Source organism: Varanus komodoensis, unplaced genomic scaffold, assembly GCF_004798865.1.
Source record: "Varanus komodoensis strain SLA01 unplaced genomic scaffold, ASM479886v1 scaffold60, whole genome shotgun sequence".
Lineage (NCBI taxonomy): Eukaryota > Metazoa > Chordata > Lepidosauria > Squamata > Varanidae > Varanus > Varanus komodoensis.
The window spans coordinates 3431373-3459106 of record NW_025336223.1 but is presented as its reverse complement, the minus strand read 5'-3'; the positions used below and the strand labels follow the sequence as shown (position 1 = coordinate 3459106).

The 27734-nt window shown below is 47.8% G+C and overlaps 1 protein-coding gene across 1 annotated transcript; it reads left to right on the top strand.

Moving 5' to 3' along the window:
• The first annotated feature begins 293 nt into the window (after window positions 1-293).
• ATN1 (atrophin 1) lies at window positions 294-26780 on the top strand. The gene is made up of 10 exons (XM_044449699.1): window positions 294-454; window positions 13120-13338; window positions 14983-15120; window positions 16573-16686; window positions 16957-18908; window positions 20154-20376; window positions 20599-21316; window positions 22467-22610; window positions 23519-23699; window positions 25322-26780. Exons 2-10 carry the CDS (start codon window positions 13261-13263, stop codon window positions 25353-25355), a joined length of 3582 nt encoding a protein of 1193 aa, XP_044305634.1. The 5' UTR covers window positions 294-454; window positions 13120-13260; the 3' UTR covers window positions 25356-26780.
• Window positions 26781-27734: the final 954 nt, after the last annotated feature.

Here is a 27734-nt window from a genome sequence, read left to right as displayed (position 1 = left end):
CCCATAGTTTTGCTTTACGGCGCAAACATTTTTTTTCTGGCGAGCGACGCCGGGTGCAATCGATGAGCTCTTGCGCGGACGGGGGGCGGGTGGCGGAGAGTTGGCAAGAGAGGTGCGGGGGGAGGGAAAGAAGGAGGGAGGGGGCTGCTTATGCGTTCTGGGCTCTTCGGAAATGGGAGGTGGCCAAGGCGGCAGGCGGCGGGCGGGCGCTGCGATGGGCGAGCGCACAGGCACGGGCGGCGGCGCCTGAACCCGGGGGCGCAGGGGGGGCGCCGCCGACAGACGCCACTCGGAGACTGGAGGGGGGGTCTGTTTCCCACTCCCCCATCTTTGAAGTCCCGGGGAGAAAGGGAGGAGGAGGGAGGAAGGGAAGAAGGACGGCTGGCTCTCCGAGTCTCTCCTGCGCTCCTTCTCCTTCATTCCCCGCTTCATTCGACCTCCCTTCCGGAGCCCGGTAAGTGCGAGTCCTGCTAGCGCCCCATCGCTCGCCTGTTTCGTATCCATTCTCTCCGCCACGGATCGTGCAGTTTTGGACGCGATGGGGTGGGGGGAGGTGCCGCCTGGCCATGTATTCTCATTATCTTCGTATAAGGATTAGGGGAGGAAGAAGTGGGTGCGAAGAGGGAAAAGGGGATTCTCAAAAAGCAGGACGAATCGGGCTTAATTAACCCCACGCGCCGGTGAGAATGTTTATTCCCCCTTCCCCGGAGATCGTGCTTTACGAGCATCCCCCCCCCGCCGCACAACCCCCTACTTGTTGGGGGGGGTGCTCGTAAAGCTATTAACGACCCTCCCCGTCCCTGTAGACCGCTCTGCGGAAGAGATACAAGCGCTTTAGAGAACCCAAAAGAGCATCTAACAAATAGCTTCACAAAGCCAGAGATGGCCAACTCCATGGAACTCTATAGAACAAGTCCAACCCTGCACTTGATCCGTGGGGCCTCGCAGAGTAAGACACCTTCCATCGGAACCTCGGGCAAGAAACCCCCACGCTGTGTAAGATTTACACTAAAACTGCATTCTGCCATAGCAGAGCCCCATAGCTAGAACCCGCCCCCCCCCACTCCTGAGGGCCCCCGGAACGGATTCCTGCGGCTCCATAGAGTCGGGAAGCTGGCATTCCAAGGCGTCTTTTCTAAGAATTTTGATCAGTAGCTCTGCTACTCATGGGGGTGATGGCGGTGGGCGGGGAGGGTACCTGCTCAGAAAGGCAAGGTTGGGTATTTGACAAGCCCCGCATACTAGATGGCATTTGTAGAAAACTAAGCCTGTAGATAAACGGAGGCTTCAGTGAAGAAGAGAGAAAGTGCACAGTGTTACTCAGATCTGGGTGTGCAGTGCATTTGTGTTCCTTTCATGGAAGGTGGCTTCCTGGAGGAGCTGAACGAGCAGGGTGACCTCTCAGACCCTCCCCCTAGACTCCTGCCCTGTTTCCCAGGACAGACCGACAGATACCCGGTAGGGCCACAGTGCACTCCAACTTCAGCTCTGTGCAGTGAATCCCCATTTCATCTCCCATGTGCTTACTGAGAGCCCAGCTAAACAGATTGCTGTTCAACTCTGTCATAAAACTTAGCATTTATGTGGTGCCCTAACAGTGTTTAGATCGCTTCACACACAACAACCCAGCAAAGTAGGCCAGTTTTATTCCATATTGCTGGTAGGAGGCAGAAGCTGCAATAACAGTTACCTAGTGAATGCCTGTCGGAGACAAAATTTGAATAGTGGGCTTCCTGCCCATATATTATCTACTATCCTACATAAGCAGTGTGTTCCATCAGGCAGTAGAAAAACAGATGCTACTGCTCCAACTGTGACTGTTCCCATCATCCTACAGACCCCTGGAAGAGCGGACCCCCAAAGAAGAGACTCCTGTCTCCACCCAATCCATATAGCCCCCAGAAGCTTTGGCTCCTCCTCCTAATCCTTGAGCGCCTTCCTGTACCATACAAAATTTGAACAGTCTTGACAGCCCTAGCAGGGGGAAGCAAATCCTTTATTAAATTATACTCTCTGTCAGTTTGTGTGTTTGTCTAATGCCATTGTATGTTCCATCTCTGCACGCATAGATGTTTGTGTGATGTACATAAATTAGGGAAAGTACTTCTGGTTTTTCCTATTTCTCCTTATGTATTGTTGTTGCTTCCCTCTCGTCCTCCCAGTGCAAACTTCCATGTCATGGCATCATTTAGGAAACACTGGATGGAAAAGAGACAGGGAGGTAAGAATTCCAGGAAAGCAGGGAATGAATACAGATAACCCACAATGATTTGGTGCCCTTCACTGATGGGCAAAATTATAATTCTAAAGTGATTTGCTGCTCATTACTAGTAATCTGAGGTCTGTCATTTGACTTGGGCCACTTCACCTTGACAAACAGTAGGACTGGTCTTTGGAATGGAAAATTCCAAGGGACTTGTATAGACTGGAGGGATGTCTATCCCTGGGTCCATGCCTGTGTTAGGGGTGGGAGGCAAACTGGGGCAGAGAAAGAATAAGGAAAATCCAGATTTTTCATTGGTCTTTTTGGAACCAAACTAGGGGGAGAACTGAGCTAAGCTGGCATTATTAGTGTTCCCAGACACAGCTTTGCCCTGAGGCAAGATAATCCAATGAATTTTGGGGGCCTCTGTGTTGAGAAGAGAAATTTCTCATGGGGTACAATCCAGCAAGAAAACCATCATAACTTTTATTGAAATGAAGACACTCTTGTGTAGGGGACATCCCACTGAATTGTGCCTTGCCCCATGATAGTTATCAGGGGAGGCTGCCTTGAGGTCTTTCTGTCTTTTGCATCCAGATGCATTGGGCTTGCCTTGGTAGAAGGGGTACCATTTGGCTTTCTCACATTTTCTACTTCATGAAATATCTTCCTTGAAACAGTCCAGAGTAGTTAGCAGTCGTCGTCATTTTTCCCCTGTTAGTTGTCTCATATAATTCATTCCAGTACTGCTATTCAGGTTTCATCTCTGTCCATTTTGAAATCTGCAAGCACAGAGAACCAGAACAAGAACCTGCTTGCCTTTAGCAGTTTGGTTTCAGTTTTATGAAACTCAAAAGAATGACCTGACGAAGAGGTCGAAGAAAAGGCTCACAGATACCTCCTTTGTATGAGGCAATGTGCTTTGGCCTGCATGACTTGTGACCCATTAAACCAAACACAGTCTGTCCACCATTTTTTAATGGTCACTACATCTGATGCTGTCCCATATAGGATTATGAAAACAGAAAGGGTTACCATGTAGGTCATAAACTGTGCAGGTCTGAATTAGAGGATGGAGATTTGGTTTAAATTGTAGGGGGAAAATCCATTCCATTGAACATACCAAGAATGCAGCAAGCTGCCAGGGAATTTTCAGGCCTCCACATCTGGAGTTTGTTCTAGAAAAAAGTATCTGTTGGGATATACTACATCCTGCTTCAAGCCAGTGAGTTCGACAAGAGTCAGACACTACTGCTTTGAGTCAGGAGCTCCATGAATTTTGGGGGGTTATTTTTCCTTTCCGTGTTGCTCATCAGGGGGTAGTCTCCATGGCTCAATGGCTTTGCCAAGTGGCTTCTTAATAAAGGTGAAAATGAATATGGCTTGATTTCAAAAAAACCCTTTTTGACACCTTCACTTGCCCTCATTTGCTCTGCTTCATTTAAGTTACGTTGAGCAATATTTTGAAAAACTTGAGCTGGATTGTTTCAGAAAACATTTTTTTTCTGAGATGTATCTTTTTTTCTCTTCAATCCCCTAAAAAAAGGCCACTTTGTTAAATTTTATCTGAACATTCTCTACCATGTTTTCCTGGGTTGCCATTTCTTCCCCACAATGCCTAGAAAAATGTTATGGTTGGGTCATTGTAGTGGATGCCAAATTTCTGCTGCCACTTGCAATAGCAAAGAAAAAAAATCAGGAAAGAAGAAAGAAGGTACATTCCTGCAAACACAAGAAACACTTGAAGAATTAGCCTCCCCTAGGGAAATTTGCTGAAATGGTTCCCCAGTTTCTGTGCTCACAAACAGAAAATTCCAAGAAGTCATTTGTGGACAGTTCTAACTTTTTCTTTTAATCATTGGGGCCATAGTTAGACTTGCTTTATTATCAATAGGGAGACATGATACATTGTCAGAACATGTGCTTTCTATATTCAGATTCAGAGAACTAACATGGAGAACATCTTGGCCTGAAACCCTAAAGAGCCACTGATAGTACAGAGTTATGAGTTGGCTGTAAATTCTGGTATGGTGGAAATTTGAATAATATTTCCACTTTTATAATACAGGTGTAGGCAGTATAAGGTTTATGGATGTTTTTCCTGGGTCATGTTGCCACCGCAGGTGAATTTTTCCAGAAAGAGGGAAATGAGGGAAAGATTATTCCAAAGAAGATGGAGACTTGTTTTGCCTGTCTCTGGCCTAGCAAATGTCCTTGCTGCCACTGACTCAGAAAGAGGCTTCAAGAGGTCTGCCTACCTACTTTAATTTTCTTGAGAACACTATTAAAAATATACATTGCAACACAATTGCAGAACTGCTGTTTTGTTTTGTTTTGTTGCCCCCACGTCTGTCATGCTGATCACTGACCAAAGATACCTTTTGGAATTCCCCATATGCATTAATTATATTGTACCTGTCTTTCATATAAGGAGCTCAACAACCCTGTAAGATAGTTGATACTTAGGAATGCTTGCTTAGGAATGGCCCAAGGGCCTCCAGTGAACTTTATGATGAGTAGTGGTTTGAATTCCAGCTCATCTAAAATACATTTTGAAATTTCTAAATGAAAAAAGGTTAAAATAAGAATGTGAAGGAGACTGAAAAGGGCTTCTTCAAAGATCTGAATGCAATGGTAAATGAGCTCCAAGAAAAGGAAGGCCAAAGTTGAGCTGAGAGAGGGAAATATGTTCCACTATTCATGCAGGCCAAGTTTTTCAGAGCCAAGCTGCTTTTGCTGAGTATAGTTTGGCTTTCCACAAAGTTGTTATTTGCCATACAATATGCTTGGAACTCCATTTTAGAGATCACATTCCAGAACTGCAGGTACCGGTCTTGGTTGTTGCATGTTTATGTGCACGTGCACATTGGTCCTGTGTAACTGCAACCAGTTGGGGCCTGTTAAAATGTTTTCTTGCAGCTTCTTGAATCTGTAAGGCTCTTTTCTGGGCCCTGTTCAATGGGACTGCTTTATGGGGTTTCCTGAGATTGACAGAAACTAAATGAAAAGTGGCACTTCAGGCTTTTTTGCAAACTCCCTGACAATGAAGACCAAAATATATCTCATACCCAGAATGATTTGTCCAGCCACTGCTTTTCCAAAGGCCAAAACATAAGGCCTGACATCAGTTTAATATAAATCAGACCTGCACAACTGAGACCAACCAAACTGAATGCAGCTTACAAAGAATTAAGAAACTTTTTTTTCTTTCCTCCCTGAGATTGCAAAACAGGAGTCAGTTTGTCAAGGTCCTGGCAAGCCCCAGTATGTGGCCAGTTGGGTGCTAGTGGCTTGGTGGGTCATAAATCGTGCCAGTGATATCTGAAGACTGCGGTATGAGAAATAGTGATTTACGTGGTATCTTGTTCCCTCTACCTCAGCACTCCTTCCTCTCTGCCGCTCCTGTCCCCAAATCTTGCCAAGACCAACATGATGATGGCAGATTAGACCTTACTGCAGGTGTGGTGTAATTGAAAGTACCAGAGAGGCACATGGGCAACTTCCCTTCCTCCATTCTTTCTTTTGTAATTTCAGCTTTGCCAGCCCCAAAAAACTCTTTTCTTCTAGGAAAGCTTATTCCAGTATTGGGGGGGGGGGGGATCCCTCCCACCCTCCCTTTTTTAAGATGGGAGGGAGGGAGGGATTTCTGGGATAGACATGGGTGGGGGGGGGGAAGGCTCAGTACCTTTTGCCACTGTATATTACTGCCCACTTAAGATGTGACTAGGGCAGACTCACCTTTGTAGCCATGGATCTGTCATTGTTATGTTTAGTTTTGGCTTCAGAACTTAAGTAGCAGATTTTCCCCCTCTCCTTCCCTTTTAAATTTGATTAAATTGAAGGCCCAGCTCTGCCCAGTTCTCCCCTCCTTCTCTTTGCATTTGATTAGATTTATGGCCCAGCTTTGCTCAGGGCCAGCAGCTCAAAGATCTTGTGGTAGGATCCCATTGCTTGTGTAAGGACACCATTCGAGAAGCTACGTCTATGACTGCAGTTGCATCTTGCTATTATCCTATAATTTTGATCGCAGAGAATTAGAAAAGACATTGACCCTCTTCCTCCTTCTATGGTGTCTGAGGCCCCTGCATTAAGCAAGGGCTTGAACAACATGACCTCCAATTCTCTTCCAGCTCTGTGATCTGAGACTGGTGAGAGCCTGTACCATGTCTTTCTCAAAGTCGGCCACAAATAATTTGTGAGGTATTGGATCCTGCTTTAGCCTTCGTTTAGCCAAAGTAGATAAGCAGGATTAACCTGTCACTTTTTTTGGATATTCCTTTTCGGTATGTGTTATTCTGAGCTAAGTTTAAATCAGATGCACAGCTCCTTTCAGTCCATTAGCATCTGGCTACAAGATCCTGTATGAATGTGTAAATAGTACTTGATTTCTCTAAACTTGATGGCCACCACAGAACACGACTCCACTGAATTGTGACATGGACTCTTTCAGTGTTGCTTGATCTGTGTTGCCTCATTCACATAGTCTTGCTCACATTGACATACTGCCTCCTGTTGAGAAACATACCCCTGAACTTCACCACAGTATTTCTGGCCATGGGTCTGCTAGTGGTTCCACAAACTAAGATGGGTGAGTGTGGGGCACACTCCAGCTTATGCTAAGTAATAAGCTGGTTGGCTAGGTACAGTTTTCCACTGCCATTGGAAACAGTTTCCCAGCATTTGCTCTCCAGTTTCAGGAATTCCAAGGACTCCAAAGAGGAGCAGCACAGACATTTTTTTCAGGCATTTTTGGTCTGTCCTGCTTGTACATCAGTTTGCAATTTTTTAGAAAGCTACTTGAAAATGTGTACACATTTTTGTCCCCTTGATAGATGTATATTTGCAAGCAGTTCGTCCCAGTTTAAAATCCTTGCACAGGTTCCTTTCTTCAAATGTATACAATTTGTATACCGTTTTCTCTGGGCTGAAGCAACACTGGAGATCACATTAGCTACCTTGTGCCACCAATACTTAACCAAACAAGAGTCCTTCACAAAAGTGTGTAGTTGCCTTCCCTTTTATGTAGTCCTACAGAGTCTCAGAATTCTAAAGGAAGTTTCTGTTGCAATAGAATAGATGGTTTTTAATATATGTAAAAAGGTGTTCGGCACAAAAATAGCTCAAAGTCTGATGGGTGCAACCTTTCTTACTTAATACTAATGCAAACTTCATAGGTTGAATCTTTTTATTGTTAAAAAAGAGAACTACAAATGTGTCTCCTGTCCTGATTTTGGCTCATTACTATCACAAATCCACAGGAGCTTGCAAACTTTTATCTCTCAGATTTCCTTATAACACAACCATATGCATGTTGATACAGAACTTAAGTCCCTCTAAGCTAAGAAGAGTTTGCTTGCAGATAGCATCATTACAATTGACCAGACACTAGAATTGACCAGACACTAGTCATGCCTTTGAGTTCATTCTACCAGGAAATTTTGTAGAAGCCCTAAAAAAGGTAATGAGCAAGGACCCTACTCTGTTGCAATACAACTGCCATTCTCTTAAGTGGGGCTTGTGAAGCAGAACTTGCCACTGGATTGTGTCCTTTATAGCTGGTTTATTCTATGAACTCCATGAAGTTGCAAATATTAGGGACCAACACTTTATATGTAATTCACTTTAGACGAATAATGCTTCACTTTTGCAGTGTCTTCTCTCCAGGGTACATAAAGCAACCTGCAAGAATTGTATTAATTGCTCTCTTAAGAGATGGTTCAGTATTCTTTCTATCTATGTTATCCAAAGAGTAAGAAGGAAAAAAAATTGTTTGCTCTTTAGGCTGTGAGAGAGGTTAATAAAATAGATAGATGGATGGAAATACAATCCATAAATGTTGTATTTCAGACTGTATGGCCAGGGTTTGTGACAGAGAATGATGATAATATAGTGGGATTATGGGACTGCATTAAGGCAAGATTTAACAGGTGCTTTAAACCTCAGATTCTCTAACTTAGAGTTGTTGTCCCTTTGCCATGTAATTTTATATGCCTATGAAAGCCAAATCCAAAAAAAGCCCCTGAACCTGTTAAAATTTACATATTAACACTGAGAAAGACAATAAATGAAGGGGAAGGAAGGGGCAAGATACAGTGGGATTAATATTATTAAATTCAATTACACATTCTTAAGGTTTGTTTCACTTGGCAATGAGGACTGTTTCCTTATCTATTCAATTTATTGCCTGCTTTCTCACCAAAATGGCACTAAAGGCGGTTAACAGTAATCAAATCCAGATTAAAAACAAATTCTTCCTTAAAACATTACCTAAAAACACCCACTGCAACACAATTAAAAATACAACAGTAAAAGAAACAGCATGCAGCCAACTAAATTCTTCTGTGTTAGATGAGTTTACATGCCAAAGGCCTCCTGATGGAAGAGAGGAAACCATCCTAGCCAGTCTTGACAGGAAGTTTGAGTGCCTGGAAGCCACCATTGAAAGGGTCCTTGTGTTCTTATCAAATCTGTTTTCAGTGCTAGAAGGACTGAGAGGAAGGCATCCCCCAGTGATCTTCAAACCTGGCAAGGTCCATGTGGAGAATGTGGTATTTCAGGCTGCCTGGCTCTGCACCATACTTGGTTTTAAAAGTTTTAACCAGCACTTAAAAGCATTCATTCATTCATTTGAATTGCTCCAGGAAACAGACCATCACCCAGTGAAGCTGTTGTAACAACAGAGTCACCTGCTCCCTGTAACCAGCCCCAGTCAATAGTCTGGCTGCAGCATTCTGGGCCAGCTGAATTTTCTGAACAGTTTTCATACAGCATATTACAGTAGTCCAAACCTGATGTAACTAGGGTCTGAGTAACCATGGCCAGTTCATGGCCAAGTTCCGAAACTTAAAGTATTGTCACTCATTAGCTGAATCAGAAAATTCTGGGAACAGGTACAGCTCCTGCCTGACCACCATGGGGACATAGGCCTTCACGTTTGGGCTGAATCCAGGAGTACACCTATCCTGCACCCAAGTCTTTGGGAAGAGGGTAGCTGAAACTCTGTTTCCCAATCTGCTGTTTGGCTAACCAAGAATATGCTTGCCTTCTCTGGATTATGCTGCAGTTTTTTCACCTTGATGCAGTTCAGCACCTTCATCATGCACTGATTTACAATTAGAACAACTTCCTTAGATCCAAATGGAAATGAGAGATTATTAGTGTTGTTAATGGCATAGAGCACCTCCACAAATACAGGAGGTGCTCCTGTGTAGACACAGGTACAGAGCTGCAGATGTGAAAGTGGAGTGGCTGGGGTTTCGGTGCATCTCTTCTCATTCATTCTTGCAAGACAGTAAATAGTGTGCTTGAAGAGGCCTATAAAGTTGGTTGCCATGAGCATACTCCAGACTGTCTTTCCCAGCAGTTTCATGTGGGACAAGATGGAACCCTGCAGAACACCACAGCACCAAACAGGAATCCCCCAGTACCATTTTCTGAATTTGCCCCTCCAAGAACTACCAGAGCTGCCAAATAACAGTGGTGTCAAGTCCCACCTCAGAAAAATGCCTCAGAAGGAGCATGAGCTGCTGGGAGGGTCAGCAGAACAAACAGGCATACGGCCCTGTTGAGTTCCCAGCAAAGATTGTCCACCAACACAATCTCTGTTCCACAGTCAAGCCTGAAGTACATCTGAAATGGATCTAGATGGTCATTTTCATCTGGAGTTGAGACTCCTTACCCAAGTATTTATGGTGATCATTGGCCAAAAATGATTTAATACAGGTGTTTTTTCTTTTTTTCTAGCAGAGGGCCTACTACAACCTCCTTATGGAAGATAGGATCACTCCTTACTGTTAGGAGAAACTGGCCAATAGCCCTTCCCATTGAGCCAGTCTGTCAATCTCCAGCTATTTCTGTAAGCCAGGAAGGGCAAGGCACAACATGTAATGGACCTCATTGTTCAAAGGATCCTGTCAACACCCTCAAGCTGTACTAACTAAAAAGTGTCTATTATAGCTGGACAAGCAGGCCAAAACAACATCCACCAGATTTGTATCAACTCTGATATTCAAGATGGCATGGTTATGAGAGGTTTTATCTACACGGTATTGCATGGATTGGTCACAATGCACTGTGAAATGCTACCCATTTACTTCTTGTGAGTCAGAATACAATGAGTCCTTCAACCATCCAAAAAAAAAAAAACCACTGTTGGGTGACCTGGGAGAAGTTGCAGTGGTGGCAAAGAACAGTTTCTTCACTGTTCTCATTGGCATGGAGTGGGCTTTGAAATGTGCTCTTCGTGCTCAGTTAGACCTGTGATGAGTTTTCTAACAAGGCCATTTTAGGCATGTCCCACTCATTTGAACATTCCTGGCTTCCTAAAAAATGAGAAAGCTCATTTGGTTCTACTCAGTGCAAGAGAATGCTCAGAAGCAACCATGTCATCCAACCAGACCATTTCCGTATTCTGGAGGTGAAATAGGGCTTTGACTGACTCACCTGACGAGGTGACAGGAAAATCCCCAAGAGCTGTGAGAAATCCATCCGGATCAATCAGTCTCTTGTGTTGGTTCACCTTCATTGGTCCCCTGTCCCTGCAAACTCCCAGAGTCCCAGTGTGTATACTCCACACCAGGTAGTGACCTCTTTATGACAGTGGATATATAGAACATTCCTCTGCCACAGATCATCCAAAAGCTACTTCCAGAAAATGCAAAATTTGAAGGAAGAGAGATGTTTTGTGCTGGAAATCCCACACAGGCAAAGCTGTCATGAGTGGGATTTCCAAGCATGAGAAGCAGCAAAAGACAAAAGCAGACTCTTCAGTTATGTTGATGAAGGATGTTTCTTCTGTAGGCATGACTTTGCCATTAAAAGCGTCTTCTCGAACCTAAAACTGAAAGTTCTTTTAATAGATAATCATTTTTAGTGCAGACTTGAAAAACACAGATGCAGTCGCATGAAGCAGTATAGAAATGGCTGATAGCACCAGCAGTTGGGGTAGAAAGAATGTAATGGGAGATTTTGAAAACTTTGGAATATTGTTTGTGTTGTGGAGGCTGTACATGGAGGGAAACTGGAGCGCAGGACACTAGATAATCTAGATAGTTACAACTCATGTAATACCTATAAAGCTTTACATGGCTTAGGACCACAATACCCATTGGAGGGCCTCTCCCAGCCGCATTCCAGCACAACCTCAGGGGCCTTCCTCCAAGGGCCACCCCTGAAGGAAGGGTGGAGGGTGGCACGAAAGGGGAGGACTTTCTTGGTGGTGGCATCCCATCTATGGAATCACCTCCCCACTGCAGCCTGAATCTGTCAACTTTTCAGTGCCAAGTTAAGATGGCCCTCTTTTATGAAGCTTTTAAAGACTTACTCAGCCACCCAGGGGCTTGAGGGAAATCACCAGGTGTTTAATAAAGTCTCTTTCTCTCCCTCTTTTGGTTATTCCTTGTTATTGTCTGTTTATATTCTCCATTTTAATTAAACTTTTAAATATTTTTCTGATTTTATGATATTTTATTGTATATTTATCATATGCTATTATGGACTGTAGCAACCACCCAGAGAGGTTTGACTGTGGGACAGTATGCAAATGAAACAAACAACATTGTGCTTAGAACTGAATTCTTTAGACCTTGACCAGTTTTACTTAATATTAGTGCAGTGTAATTGCCAAGGAAGCTGCATGTTGTATGGTCCAGTTGCCCTATATTGTGTGAACACCAGATGTGAACAGTGTCACTGGCATGGTTGGAATTGGTCCCAGCAATGCAGGCAGCACTTTGCATAAACAGGGCCCTGTGTTGCATGGCGTCCACATGGTCATGACTGCCAGGTTGCGCTGGACCAAGAAAGGTAGTGGAAATCAGGAAAGAGGCACAAAAGCTCTGGGGACCTGCAAAGACTGGCCCTGAGAAATAGTGGTTTGCTTTCTGAGTCTTATGCACATACACTTGGGCACCCCCTGTAAAGATCATTTCTTGTGCACTTGTGCTTCCTTGCATTCTCAAGGAGTCAAGGAGATGATATCACTGTTAAAAGCACAAAAAGAACCATCCTAGTTAAAAGCAACAAAATACAGCAGTGATAGCATCGTGCCTTTTTGCAATCGGCATTAATGAATTACATATTTTTATGTTTTCCTACCAGTTTTAGAAATGGGCTGGCCTAAGTCAGGTCTGGGGAGGCAGTTGCAGGTGTGAGGCTTGATAAAGCTTCCTCACCCTCAGGGTGAATGATGTCAGGGCACAGCCACTCTCACCTGGGACCTGCTTTTACTGGGCAGGAGCTTCACCTGGTGGAAGAAGGCTGGTGTGAGGTGAAGCCACAGCCAAAGCACTAGGTGGGTGATCCAGCCCGTGCACTGGCCTGGGTGGCTTTCGCTGTCCTGCACCTCCTCGTGTTGGGTGCTTCTTTGCATACCACATATGCTTGGCCAGTTGTGGGGACAAGCAGTGTTCAAAAGGAAGGGACTCAGCCACTGCTTGTAGGAACTCCTAAGTGCCAGCCAAGCGTGTAGCCCTTAACGTGCTGCTCACCTCTTTGTTATTTTCCCACCTCCTTCCCAAAACTGCAGTGAGCTCCAAGCCAGGAGGGAGGGAACCAGGCCTCCATGGGCCAGATAGAGGATTCCTGGCTCTGGTGCTTAATCCAGCTCACAGAGGCTGGTCTAAATAAATTGTAATTGTAATTACTTGTAAGCTGGCTAGGAAGGCCTTTGGAAGTTACAGGCAGCATATAAATATGTGACGAAATAAATAAATGTAGACTAGCTTCAGTTCAGTGCTACAGGAGTATGTCCCTTTATTTCCAGTGACCAACTTGAAATGTCATCAACTATGCAATTTGTTTTATGATAGACTCAAAGAAAGGAGCTGAGTTTTAGTAAAGGAAAGTTCTAATTCTGATACATGTACTAGCACTTCCAGGCCTCTTATTCTCTCTGCTAACAAAATTCTCTCTTTCAGAAATTTCTGGAAACCCTCTGCTTACCTGGACAGAGTTCCTTTGCCTTTTGCTGCCCTTTTCCTAAGGAGTTTCTGCAGTACCTTGAGGCTCACACCTCAGTTTCCCAAGGAATAGCAGTGTGGGGGAAGGCATAGAAGTTAATGTTTTCATCTACCCGGACAAAGGAGAATGGGGACCCTACACCCAAAAGAATGAAGACTAGACAAAATAAAGACTCCGTAAGTGAAAAATGTCCAGAAGGAAAGGAGCAAGAGCTTGAGAAAGGAGAAGACTCTGATAATCTGAAATGAAGTAATTTTAACAGCAGAGAGATATAATAAATAAATGACAAGAAGAAAAGTGCCCAGGAGTATGAGTACATGAACGGTGGTGAATACTTGTGAGCAATGAGGGAGGAAGAATGGGGGTGGAGTTTGGAGAGGAGACTTGGAGGATATTGGAAATGCTGAGGAGTGGGTTTCTAGAAAGGAATAAACTAAGCCAAAGGTGCCCCAGCTTATGTTGTTGTTATGGATTGTCACAGTCACCAGTAACTTGCGACAATTTAAGGAAGAAGAGTTTCTAATCACTTTTAAAAACAAAAGCATGATTTCCAATATTTTTATTCCCTGTTACAGTAGCGTGGCAGAACCAAATTAGCCTAAAAAAGGAAATGAGTGTGTTCTTACTTGTCAGTCCCCACTGGTTTAAAATTGGGGTTTACTAGGTAATGGGCAACTTGAGACCCTCCAGCTCCCAACATCCCTTGCCATGGGCTTTGCTGGCTAGGGCAGAGGGGAGCTGCACGATAAAACATCTGGAAAGCTACATGTTGCCTACCCCTGAGATAAGCAGTGGGGACTTTGGTGCACTCACATTAAAACTTTCCTGCCTTTTGAATTGCCTGCCCAGAATTCCTGGGCCTTGGAGACAATTCCAGGGCATGCTCTAGACCACCTCTTTGATTTATATAGGGTACTGGCCATGTGCATCACGCCTTACCATTCCCTTACAATGCACCTGCAATAAGCACACACTCAGCTGAACATTATAAAGGGAAATCAGCAGTGATGGGCAATACTTTTCAGAAGGCTTGTCCACCATTACTGACTTCCAACACTGAGCACCTGCCAACAAGCTTCCAAGGAAGACCAGGGGGAACACAGACTGAAAGCTGTTTTATTCTGTTAATGATTTAAGCTCTTTCAGTCTTGTCACCCCAAAGAAATTGGCCTTTTGATTATTTCCAGGTAGGCCTGCACAAATCATGGTCAACTATGCCCACCAGTCGCTTGGCTGGGCCTACTGGGCACCCGCTGTTCTTGCCGTTCCAGGGAGGGAGCAAAACCAGGAGCCTGACAGAGCCCTGGGTGGATCCCTGTCCAGTTTGGTGCATCACTAATTGCATAGAAAGGAAAGTACAGGACACCAAATGTTTTTCTTCCCTCAAGGCCAATGAAGGAATGCTAGGAGAGGAAGTGATGGTTTGCAAGGAAGGGCTCATATTGCATTTTGTGATCAAAAGTGCAGCTCCAAAGTCCCATGTCAATATATTTTTAGTTTAAATCTCAGAGACATGTGACATTTAACTTTTATTAATACAGAGTCCAGACTCCATGCCCCCACCTGCCTTGTCCCTGCAAAGATTACCTTGGACTGGCAAAAATTTGTTGGGGCCAGAATCAAAACAGGGTGGGACTGGCATCGGAGGCTGTGGCACAAGGTGTCAGATTTCCTAACAGCTCTGTGCTTCAAAGTGATTGAGCAAATTGACTCTGAAGATTGTCAGAGCAGCATGGAGATGGAGGCAGGCTTGAGGAAGCAGGAAAGAGTGCAAAACAAGTGGAAATAACCCACTTCCTATTCTTGACTTTTATCCACAGATGTCAATGCGGAGTGGTCGGAAGAAGGAGACTCCTGGGCCTCGAGAAGAGCTCAGGACGCGGGGCCGAGCTTCTCCAGGTGGTGTCAGCACTTCCAGCAGTGATGGCAAAGCTGAGAAATCTCGGCAAACGACCAAGGTAGGCAGCATACCCACATCTCACCGTTTAGCCAACATTTAATTAGCTTTGGATATAGCCAGGAGCTGAAATCATAGTACAAACACAATGCACAGTGTTACACACACTTACTTAGAACTGCACTGAATATTCTCTAGCTTTTACTGGGGGGTCAAAAGCAAGCAGCGTCAGGGGTGCTAAGATTTCTCTCAAAAGACATTTACATAGCACAGATACTCACTTTTTGGTTTAGCACTGACAATGATGTCATTTTCCTGCAGTAGCGTATTCTCATGCGGCCATTGGTGCAAACAAGGCAGATTGACCTTATAATGCCCATACTGCACCACCTGCATTGTTTATCGGTGTGTCTCGGAGCCCAAGTTAGTGCTGAATTTTACCTTTCAAACCTTAAACTGTTTTGGAATACTGCTGTTCACCTCCCAGAAAGCTTCAGCTTTCAGCAGTATAGAAAATGGATGGATGGATGGATGGATGGATGGATGGATGGATGGATGGATGTAAAGGACCACCTAAACCCGTATCAGCCTAGCCACACTTTAAGGTCAGCCCACCAGTGAGAGCAGTGGGGCAGTGACTGCACATGAGAAATGCAGTGGTCTCACACCATCAGGAGCCCAACATGCTTCATCCCTGCAGGTTTTTAAGATGACCTAGAAAACTAACTGTTTTACTTTGGCCCTTTCTTAATAAGATTGTCTGAGGTTTTTTACTGATTTCCTTTCTATTTTTATTACTGGCCTTGTTGTTATTTTTGTTGTGTTCTTACTACTTCTGTTGCTCTTAATATTATACCAGCTTTGTATGTTTTATTGATACATGCTGCCAGGGAGGACTTCTGCCCTGAAAGACAGCTGAAACAAATTTTAAATAAATAAAATGTTTGGTGGTAGTTTCCCCTAGCCTGTTGCTCCTTCCTGTGTTAGTCATATGGGGGATCCAGAGATTATGCAATGAAGTAATATCATATGATGTGGTCAATCAGACATTGCAGCTTGATGACATCATTGAAGGCAAGTGAGGGCAATTGAGAGTGAGGGCATTGTAAATTAATGCAAGAACAATAATTGCTCCGAAGAGGAAGAGTTCCCCATCATTCACCTTTATTTGCAAGAAAGACAGAAAGATGAGCCATTCTGGAAAGCACCCCTTCCTTTGGAACAATGGTAGTCCATTAATTGAAGTTCATTTCCCTCACTCTCTGTGATATTAGCACATAGCAAAGTCTGACTAACTGCTTAACATAGTGGTGCCTTTCCCATTCACTGTGTGATTTCTGACATAAGAACACCATGTGACTAATGACAGGAAGCAGATGCAGCCGCTCTCACTTGCATGCTGCATTAGGTTACGTTTCCCACAGCTGGCAGGCGATGGGGAACTTACATTGCAGGACTTGAAGAGGAGACTTCCTGGAAACATGCCTCCCCCCTTTCTCTCTTTGCTTTGCAGAAAGGTCGTGTGGAAGAGACAATGGCCCCTAAAGTAAGCAAACAAAGCCGGCCGGAGGAGATTTCAGAGAGTGAAGGAGAGGACACCAATGCCCCAAAGAAAACTAAAACAGAGGTTGGTTTGCCCTGGCCACCGTCCTGTCCCTGCATGGCTCAAATGTCTCTGGCAGTGCCTGCCCCTTGGACGTTGAACAGGGACATTGCCCCTGGCGTCTCTGGGCTCATCCAGCCCAGAGCCCTCTTCTGTTATATCAGGCGATGTTCTCACCCGAACCGGCTGCCTCTTCCTGCCTTCAGCAGGCCCTGGAGCTCTGCCCTCTACTTACCTCCAGAGCCCTCCTTAGAGGGAGCCTCTCGTAATCACTGCCACGTCTCTCCAACCCAGGAGCTGCCACGGCCTCAGTCTCCCTCAGATGTCGACAGCCTAGACGGCCACAGCTTCAACGATGAGACAAGCAGCGACCCGCGTGACATTGACCAGGACAACCGGAGCACTTCTCCCAGCGTCTACAGCCCTGGCAGTGTGGAGAATGATTCTGACTCTTCCTCTGTGCTGTCACAAGGACCTCCCCGATCTTACCATCACCCGCCACTGTTTCCCCAGAGCCCCTCCCCGGCCCCCCTGACAGAGGGCCTAGCCCGGCCCCCAGAGTCCAACTTCAGTGTACCCGGGGAGGGCCATCCTCAGGGGCCCACAAGTGGCTATCAGTCCCAGCTGGAGGCCCAGGCCTCACGGATTTTCCAGGCCCAGGCCTCCCAGCCAACTCCCACGCCGTCCACCAACTCTTCCTCCTCCCCCACCTCCTGCGCCGCCCACGTCTCCCTCTACCCTAATGCAAACGTGGTCCAGATGGGCCCCAAAGCCGTGAGCGCAGGGGCGGGCATCCCGGCGCCGCCAGGGGGGCGTGAGCAGCCCCTCGGTGCCAAGCACAACCCTCCCCCCACCACCCCCATCTCCCTCGCCTCTGCGGCGGGTGGCCTGCCCCCTCAGAAGACGCCCCCAAACAACTCCCCGTCAGTGCTGCCTTCCTCGGCTGCCACCTTCCCCCACGTCTTAGCCAACCTGCCTCCCCCACCGGCCCTGCGCCCTCTCAACAACATGGCTGCCACCTCCAGCTCACCGGGAATGGTGGGGCAGGCCTTGAGTGGACACCTCTCGTCACCCCACGGGATGGGGCAGGATAAGTCCCCGGTGCCCTCCCGTTACCCGTATGCCCCCCCGCCCCCGCCCAGCTCCTCGGCTCAGTATCCCCTCCCTCCCCCCTCCCAGGCACTGCCCAGCTACAGCTCCTCGTACGGCCACTCCTTCCCGCCTCCCAGTAGCCTCTCCGTCTCCAGCCAGCCGCCCAAGTACACCCAGCCCTCCATGCCCTCCCAGCCCGTGTGGAGCCAGGGCCCACCGCCCTACAGCCGCCCACTGGGCAACTCCGGCTCCCACCCCCCCGCCTCCTTCCCCGGCCAGGCCGCCCACCAGCAGCAGCAGCAGCAGCAGCAACAGCAGCAGCAGCAGCAGCAGCAGCAGCAGCAGCTCCACCACGGCCATGGCAGCGGCACTGGCCTCTCCCCCTCGGCGGCCGCCACACCCCAGACATCCGGCGGCTACTCTCACCCGCTGGAGCCGGGGCCGCACCACCCCTCCCACGCGGCCTACGGGCTGCGCCTCTACCCCCCCCACAGCCATGCCACATACAGCCAGGCGCCCTCCGCCTCGTCATCCTCCTCCTCCTCCTCTTCCTCCTCCTCCTCGTCATCCCAGGGGACCTTCCCAGGGGTCTGCAACCATCCCCAGGGTCAGAGCGCCGCCACCTATACCTTTCCTCCCCCTCCTCCCCCCTCGCCTGCTCATGGGGCCGGGCCCCCAGTCACCTCTGCCTCAGTCACTCTCTCCACTGTCATAACCACAATGGCCTCCTCCTCTTCAGCCCCCTACAAGACGGCCTCCCCCCCAGTGGGTCCCCCTGCTGTGGCCCCCTACGGAAAGCGAACCGCCTCGCCATCCCCAACCTTCCAGCCACCTGCCCCCTACAAGCCGGGCTCTCCGCCCGCCTCCTCGACATCCTCATTCCATGCAGCCACGCCACCGGGGTACCGGCTGACCTCTTCCCCTGCAGCTGGTGGCTACAAGGCCCCCTCCCCAGCCCCCATTGCCTCCCCGGCCTCTGGCAGCCTGGCCGCCCCTCCCCCACCTTTGCCTCCACTGCCTCTCAGTGCAGCCCAGATCAAGCAAGAGCCTTCGGAAGAATACGAGCCCCCGGAGAGCCCGATGCCTCCAGTCCGCAGTCCTTCGCCGGCTCCCAAAGTGGTGGATGTCCCAAGTCATGCCAGCCAGTCAGCCAGGTGAGGAAACGAGAGGCGGTGGAGGGGAGAGCAGCAGCAGGCGGTGGAGGAGGCAGAACAGAGGGAAGAAGCCCTCAGACTTGCACAGCCTGTGACCCACCAACCCAGGCATAACCCATCTGCTGTGCCTAATGCCTAACTCACTGAGTTTCCAGTCCCTGGCAGACAGCAGAAACACAGCTTTATGATGGATTTTGTGGTGGGCTGCGTTGCTCCAGGTGAATCAGGCCTGGGTGAGAGTTAAAGCTTAGTGGTGTAACCTCCAGCATGACCTTACAGTAGAAACAAACTGACCAGCCTGAGGCTTCAAAGCCCTGGTGTGATTTCCCTGTGGGCCAGAGGGGACTCCTGGTTTTGCATCTCCTGACTAGTTGGTTTCCAAGATGAACCTGAAAAATAATGATGCTGCAACATCAGCTCAAGTCACCTTACATTGATATGCCTCCTGCGGTAGCTGTGGATCCTTCCTTACCATACAAAGATTTAATTTACCCATCGACTGAGTACTGAGATGCTCTCTGCAACACACAGGAGCATGCAGAGCCTGGATTGAGAGAAGGATGCAATTCTGCTTGGAAGGGAAGAGGTGATAGGATTTATGGGCTGTATCCATGTCCCATTTCTGTGGGATCCCAGGCCAACCACATGAAGAACTGTTTGAAGAATTCCGCTTCCTGAGTATTGCAGCTTTTAACAAGAGGAATAGCAAAAGTTTACTTGAAAGTATGCAGGCTCATAACCAGAAATGTTGTGTAGAGGAGTAACCAAGGGTTGCTTCTTGGACAGCAGAAATGAAGGGAGAAACAGCACCCAACAGCTGGAATCTAAAAGACAGGTAGCAGCCAAATGATTCAAATATTTATTCCTGAAAATCAGGAAAGGACAGATCCCTGACAGACCTGTAAGTGGTGGAAATGCATGGTGAAATATACAAAAACCAGAAGAGGTTCTGAATAAGATTGCTAGTACAGACAAAAGAGAACAGTTTTTAATGCCCTATAGTGCACTTTGCCTGCTCCCAGCCCAAGTAGTGAGTTTTAGTGGAAATTCTGGTTTTTCCTCTAAGCAAAACTGTTAGATTTTTTTTAGTGCAGTTCTCAGGAGCACTAGAAGAAAAGTGTTGGCAGTGGAAGGCACAGCTCTGTGCTTGCCATTCTGATTTGGGGCATATTTTTCAGTTGGCCTCATCACATCTGGTCTTCCCTGCTTATTTGGAGGCTAATGTCTTAGTTCTTCCTGCCACAGGTTCAACAAACATCTGGATCGTGGCTTCAACTCCTGTTCACGGACTGATCTCTACTTTGTGCCCCTGGATGGCTCCAAACTGGCCAAGAAACGGGCAGATCTTGTAGAGAAGGTGCGCAGAGAGGCTGAACAGAAGGCTCGGGAAGAGAAGGAGCGCGAAAGGGAGCGAGAACGCGAGAAGGAGCGTGAGAGGGAGAAGGAACGGGAATTGGAAAGGAGTGTGGTGAGTATTTGAAGAGCTGCTTTCCATGTCCAAGCTCCCATGTGCAGGTTCTGATGCTTCCAGTTAAAATTATACCAGGTGATCCAAACTGGGGATGCTCTCCGTCGAGATTTTGCCAAAGCAGCTCACAACCTGGCTCGGCACGAGGCAGAGTCAACTGTGTGTACAGCCCTGGGCTGTCAGAGGGTCCCCCACTGACGTCGTCTCTCTGATCTTTTGCAGAAGGTGGCACAAGAGGGCAGACCCGTGGAGTGCCCATCTCTAGGCCCCGTGCCTCACCGCCCATCTTTTGAGCAGGGCAGCGCAGTGGCCACTGTCCCGCCGTACCTGGGCCCTGACACGCCAGCTCTTCGCACCCTCAGCGAGTATGCCCGGCCCCATGTTATGTCTCCCAGTAACCGCAACCATCCCTTCTACGTACCACTGGGAGCCGTAGATCCCGGACTGCTGGGCTACAACGTGCCGGCCATCTACAGCAGCGACCCAGCCGCACGGGAGAGAGAGCTCAGAGAACGGGAGGCCCGTGAGCGAGACCTCAGGGACCGTGATCTGCGTGAGCGCCTTAAGCCTGGCTTTGAAGTCAAGCCCGCAGAACTGGAGCAGCTGCATGCTGTGCCCAGTGCCGCCATGGATCCTTTCCCACGCCACGGCGGGCTTGCTCTCCAGGCAGGCCCAGGCTTGCACCCTGCCTTCCCCTTCCACCCAGGGCTGGGGCACCTGGAACGAGAGCGGCTAGCCTTGGCAGCTGGCCCAGCCTTGCGCCCCGACATGTCTTACGCCGAGCGACTGGCGGCTGAGCGGCAGCACGCGGAGAGAGTCGCTGCGCTGAGCAATGACCCCCTGGCTCGGCTGCAGATGCTCAACGTGACCCCCCATCATCACCAGCACTCACACATCCACTCCCACCTCCACCTCCACCAGCAGGATGCCATCCATGCAGGTGAGGAGAGCTGCTGCCTCCAGCACAGTCTGTAAGTGTGTCGCAGATCTCCCTCCGGAAGCATTTTGTCTGAGTGCAGCGTGACCTTGTGGCCTAGCCCTTGCTCGTGCGGTAGGGTAGGCCCGTGCCAGGGCTATACCAGGTGGGGGGTTGTGTGAGTGAGTGTTCCGCTGGGTGAACAAAGAATGCCTCACAGGAACCTAGCAGGTCAGCAAAAGTTCTAAGATGCAGCTGTTCTTAGTGACACATGCATTTCGTACAGGCAGGTAATGTTTGTGTTGGAGGACCCTTCAAGAGGTGGGACCCCCCACTTGCTGTCTGACATGGTACCACTGAAACACAGAGAACACTAAGCCTTGGCACCTGCGCAGCTCCTGTTAGCCTGGAAGTGTCAACCACTTAATCATGAATCTGCGTGTTTTTAAGCCATCATAGCTCTCAGGACAGGTTATAAACTAAACTCTGATCACTTGGAAGGAGCATCCGGAGGCTCCTCACTGCTGGCTGTGTCAGCTTCCGGGCTGCACCTTCCATCCCTCCTCGCTGTGGATGAGGTCATGACTGGGTGGGGTGCCTGGGACCTGTATGTAAATGAATACATAAATGTGTCAAAATTGTTCACTAAGGTGATTTAAATTTTACTCCAGAAAAATGGTTGAATTCTGCCACTTCCCTAATGCATGCAAATCAGGCAGGCTTTTATGCCACATCATTGCTCAATTAATTTATTCCAATTCTACTAGTTGAGGCTGTGAGTAAGGCAGATTATTGCTATCCCACTCCATAATGGCTGCAAGTTTTCCTCAGTTGTTCCTTTGGATTTTGTGATCCCATTGCCCATACAGCTGTAGATTTTTGCATCTGTGCAAGTTAAAAATTTGTTGGATGGTCAGATGGGCTCTACCAAGAGCCTCTTCATGAGGGCTTGTGTAGTGGCAGGACTCTGTGTAGCAGGAAAGGAAGCCTCTGGTTCAATCTCACATCAACAGTGTAGCATTTACTAAAAGAAATGCTTGTTAAATGCCACTTATAATTAGCCTAGATATATAAAATCAGGAGCAAAATGTACTCAGATCCAGTACATCGCACGCAACACTTCTTACGCTGTTCTTGCATCAAGATCTCACGGTTGCCTTTCCACTCTCTGCAGCTTCGGCCTCTGTCCACCCTCTTATCGATCCCCTGGCTTCTGGGTCTCATCTCACCCGGATACCCTACCCCGCTGGTACTATCCCTAATCCACTGCTTCCTCACCCACTCCATGAAAATGAGGTGTTGCGCCACCAGCTTTTTGGTAAGAACTTTGCAGTGGTGAGTGGGTGGCTTGGCAGAGTAGTCTATGAGTAAAGGGGCTTGCCCAGATTTGGGGGCCATGCAGAGAGACAGGCTGGGCGGAATGGGAGCTGGGAAAGTGCCAGGTCTGGAGCACCAAGGCCATGGTAAGTCGGAGGTGAGGAACTGTATGGAAAGCCACACAAGAACTATTGGGCAAGAAGGCTATTGGGCAAGAAGGCTTGGGCAAGGAGCAGGTTCTTCTGCCCCTGAGAAGGCCAGGGGCAGAAGAACCTGCTCCCTTCACCACATTTTCTGTTTCACTTCGTAGAAAAATAAGTCTGTAGCCCTTGTACACATGAAGATACAAGTATGTAAAAAAAGTACAAGCAGTTTTTTTATTGTTATTGTTTTGTTTTAGTATTTTTACCCAACTGCTTAGTGCGAATTAAACCCACTCCTGGCTTACAGTGTTCTTATCAAGGAGTGCAAATGCACTGAGAAGGTGGACAAATATTTGGGAGCTTATTGTGAATGGCATTAAACATCACTATATTAAAGTGGTTGAATAAAGTCAATAAGTGTAAACTCACAAGTGCACTTGTATCAGTGGGTCTGAGGGAAGGCAAGTACAGATGGGAAGACCCAGGTTGGCACTAGGTCTGGGCCTGGGCTCGGGGCTTGGGGCCTGTGTAACACAAGGAAATGAGGGAAGTATAAGGGCCTCGGGAGGGTGGGGGGGGAGAGCAGCTGGGCCTGATAGGGATGCAGGGGAGGGCATTTTTCTCTGCCTTTCTCGTATGACCCATTGCCTCTTCTGTGCCCCTCCAGTCTCCCGCTCCACCCCACTCCCGAAGGTCTTGTGCTCTGGGGCAGGCCTGACCGTCAGATTCCTTGTCAGTCTGTTCTCTTTTTTCCCTTTGGCTGCAGCTGCCCCCTACAGAGACCTCCCTGGCTCTCTCTCTGCCCCGATGTCTGCAGCCCATCAGCTCCAAGCCATGCATGCACAGTCAGCAGAGCTGCAGCGCCTGGCCCTGGAACAACAGCAGTGGCTGCACGCGCATCACCCTCTGCATGGAGTGCCGCTCCCCACACAGGAAGATTACTACAGGTTTGTGGCTTGCTGGGAAGGGCGCATTTGTTCCGTCACCAGTGTGAGGGGGCCAGTCAGAAAGCTAAGGCAGGGAACGTCTTCTGCTTAACTGCAGTTTGGAGGAAAGAGGCATGGTTTCTCAGACAGCGTGGGTTTCCTTGACAGCTTCTCAGGGATTCTTTAGCTTCTTTGAAAGGGAGCTCAGCTAGTGTCCCTCACCAGTATTACCCACGCACACTAGTGTGCAGGAGTGTGTGCTAAGTGAGGCTTGGCCAGACATTAAGCCTGAGGGTTCACCTAGGACTTTGTTTGCTGGCCATTGCACAGAATTGGTTTTTAAGGCCTTACTCGGGTTCTTTCTCCCAGAAAGAAGATAGCCTACTGTACGTATGTGGGGCTGCTTTTGAAGAGTGTTTGGGAAGTCAGCTGGCACAGAGTGTGGTGGTCAGATTGTAAGCTAGTACTGCTTCCCATAGCCAGAACCTCCAGAGCTGACACATACTCCCTGGCCCTCAGGTTCTTATGGCCCCAGTTCAGAGTGCTAGTTTCAACCTTTAAATGCTGGGTGTCTCAACTGTCTTTTCTTATATAAACCTGCAAGTTGCTGGCATCATCCCCAGAGGCTCATCTGGGTGCCTTTACTTTCAGAAGTTGGGCCTTTTCTGCGCTGATGCTCAGAATCAGGAGCTCTCTTCTTGGCATGCTCATGTAATGCCTGCATTGTATTCTTTGAGGCACCAGACAAAATTTGTCCAGTTCTCATGGGCTTGTAACGGTATTTAGGATCACTTTTCTGGTTGTACCTGCTATTTTTATTCTAATTAGCCATTTTCATCTTCTATTTTTTATCTGACATTTGTTAAGTTTTTATGTGAATTTGTTTTGTAAGCAGTCTTGAGGATGCCTGTCAAAAGAGAGGGTGCAAATTCTGTAAATAAAATAGTGTGGTGTTTTAAATGTTCTTGTGTTAATATGTTTTATTGTAATTTTAACTTCTGGGAAGTCATCCTGGCAGCCAGTTGCAGAGATGGGACATAAATCAAACAGATACACAACAAGCAAAGCTGACATCAGCTGAGTGCCTGCCTTTAAAGGGCCTTTAATCCTCCTCATCCTGTTAAGTGGCTCTCCTAAGACTAGAGAGAGCCATACTGCATGGCAGATGTATGAAAAGGAGAGCATTTGAGGCTGCAGATCTGCAGCTCAGTGACAGTGCCAGAGTGGGCAGCAGGTACCTGACCCACAAAATGCACTCCAACAGGATGTTCTTCTGCAGAAACTCCCATTTAAATGAGTGAATAGGAATTGCAGTAAGGGTTGTGTCTCAGTATTTCCAGAGAGAACAGCAGAATAGAGGCATCCATCAGAATTTCTCCCTTTAGTACCAACATGACATGCACATCGGAGGTGGCTGGAGCTGGGGGTCAGACTAGATGGCTCAGGAGGCCCCTTCTGACTCGCTCTATGTCCTATGTTTTTATCACCTTCCTCAGACTCTTCCTGAGATTTGCTGAGCACTGAGCCACCAGCAAAAGCTGTTAAGCTAGTTCTTTTGAAAGCAGAGACTGTCTTGCAATGAATTTTTACGGGAACAAGTTAGCTCACCTTTCCTCTTCATTTCTCTTTGTTCTTTCTTTCAGTCACCTGAAAAAGGAAAGTGACAAGCCCCTTTAAATGGAACCCATTTCCCATGATGACCTCATCACCCCTCTTGCTTCTTCTCCAAGAGGAAATCGACCAACCAAACCCTGGGCGAGGGGGAAGCTGCACAATGACACAACTCCTAATGTTGTTCAAGGGAAGAGTGAAGAAACCAGAACAATCATGTGGGGTGGGGGTGGGGGGAGGGGGGAAAGGGGGTGTGAAACACCAATAAGGAGTTTGGAAGGTGGCGGTAGAAACCGCCATGCATAGACCATCGTGCATCTCTTCTCTGCCCATCCTTGGGCAGATGTGGCTAATCAGCAGAAACTGAACGCATGAAGGGCCAGAATGCAACCTCCTTCCTCCACACCTTGATACACAGGATAGTCCAGAGGAACAGTGCATCATGGGACTTTTCAAGAAGGCATCGCCATATTCTTGCTCAACCCTTGAGAGACTGGGCCAAATCAAGAGGTGCTTAGCACCACAGGATGGTATCAAAGGGGCAGCTGCCCTCTTAGCCACGCCTTGAGGGAATGCGGATGGTTGCAGGACTAGACTGCTGCGGGACTGTTTTCAGGATGGCCTTTCCCCTCCCATTTCACTGGCCAGGGGAAGTTAATCTGACCAAGCGATGCAGGGCATAGTGGGACTTTCCACAATGGCAGCTGCCCCTTTTCCCTTCACCCATTCCAGTTGGTGTACTTTAACTCATGCACATCCCGTTAGACGTGGCAGTTTTGAGTAGCAATTTGTGATTCTTTGATCTCCCCGTGTGTGTGTCTAATCTCACGGTTGTATATCTTGATCTGTCCTCATATATATTTACATAAGAACATTAAAAGATACCCAACTATGGGAGAAGTATCTCCCTACACACTCAGTTCCCCCTATCCCATTCTAATAATTTATATATAAATGCAGCTCTTAAAGAAAAAGCCAGCCAAGCAACGACAAAAAGGCATTCTGGAAACATGTTGTTTGCACACCCAAGGATCTGTTATCAAAGAAATCAGGATTTTGAAGCTGTTTCCCCTGGTCTTTAGCTACAAAGTATGGAAGTGGAACAGGACACCTGAAAACAGAATGTTTTGCTCTAGTCTGATGTCAGAGGTGTGCCGGTAGGTCCGTTCACCACTGCTCTTGCTGCTCTATGTTTCCTGGCATGCTTTGGCAATTGGGTGGATGAATCCTAATCTAGCACCTTGGGCAACACCTGCACCTTGCTCTGTAGGTTCTAGTTCTGTGCTGCTGCTGCTGCCACAGTGCTGAGCAAAGGCTGGAAGAAGATGGTTTGAGCGTATACCAGCAGAAGCCCCAGATGACAGAGACAGAGCAAAAGGCTTCCAGATTGGCAAAATGGTTTTTAGGTGGGGAACATGTTTTCTCTGTTCTCACTTTGTATTACATCCCTGATGATGGGGATCGACTATTAAAACCATTGGGTTCACTGAGGATTTGTTCCATGTAGTGGAGGAAAGAGCAGATACATAAACACATGCGTGAGCTAACATGACCTTTGCACAAGTTAACCCATAGGATCTCTCCCTTTCTGAACTGGATTTAACGCACACAGTCCCCTTGTACAGTGGTTTGTGCACATGGGGAGAGGGCACGCACCCCTTTTTCCATTATCCAGAGCAAGTCCTTGCCTGAGTGTGGGAAGTCAGAAGGGCTAGGTAAGAATTCCCAATACTTGCCTTAAATGAATGACCACCATCCCCCCAAATGGCACTTCTTAATGAACCACCTGTTGTGTAGATCCACAGAAATAGGGTAAGTGTAACGGTGGCAGGGTGATAATCCTGGTGTGGTGCTGAGTACAGGTCAGTAGTGAGAGGGCAGGGAAGAGCTGCCCCTGCTTTCTGTGTCCTTACCATAACAGGATAGGATATTTTTTTTCATCACTACAGGAGCTTGGCACAGTGGATGGGGCCATACTATAGATTACTCTGCTTTTAATGGCAGGATGCCTCAGCCTCTATGGAATTAGGACACTGGGGAGCCAAAGCTGGCACTTTCTCTACCCAGGCCCAATAGCACCACGAAACCACGAGCTTTATTGGCAGGGGCAGGCGGAAGGAAGGGTGGGAATGGTTTAGGGCAGCAACTGCTTCAGGTAGCAGAGGAAGCCAGAGATGCTGGCATTCTTGGACAAGGGCGATGGGCGACCCTGCACACCTCACGGCTGCCTTCACTGTCAGGCAACTGCCTCCTTTCAGTGCTTCCAGTACGGCTCCCTGACTTCGTTCAACGAGGGTGGAGATGCCTGGCACTTGTAATCCTCCTAAGTCTTCCTACTGTCTCTTTTGCCTTTTTCTTAAAGAAAAAAGAAGGTAAGGCAGAATCGATGTCCTTACAGTTAAGAGCACCAGGCCACCTGCCTGGAGCATCTGTCTGTGGTACAAG

Bases quoted from the DNA above. Each gene is read 5' to 3' on its own strand.
- ATN1 (XM_044449699.1), top strand. From the start codon at position 13,261: ATGTTTTCATCTACCCGGACAAAGGAGAATGGGGACCCTACACCCAAA. The intron at 18,909-20,153 runs GTGAGGAAACGA...TTCCTGCCACAG, and splicing joins CATGCCAGCCAGTCAGCCAG to GTTCAACAAACATCTGGATC. The intron at 20,377-20,598 runs GTGAGTATTTGA...GATCTTTTGCAG, and splicing joins GGGAATTGGAAAGGAGTGTG to AAGGTGGCACAAGAGGGCAG.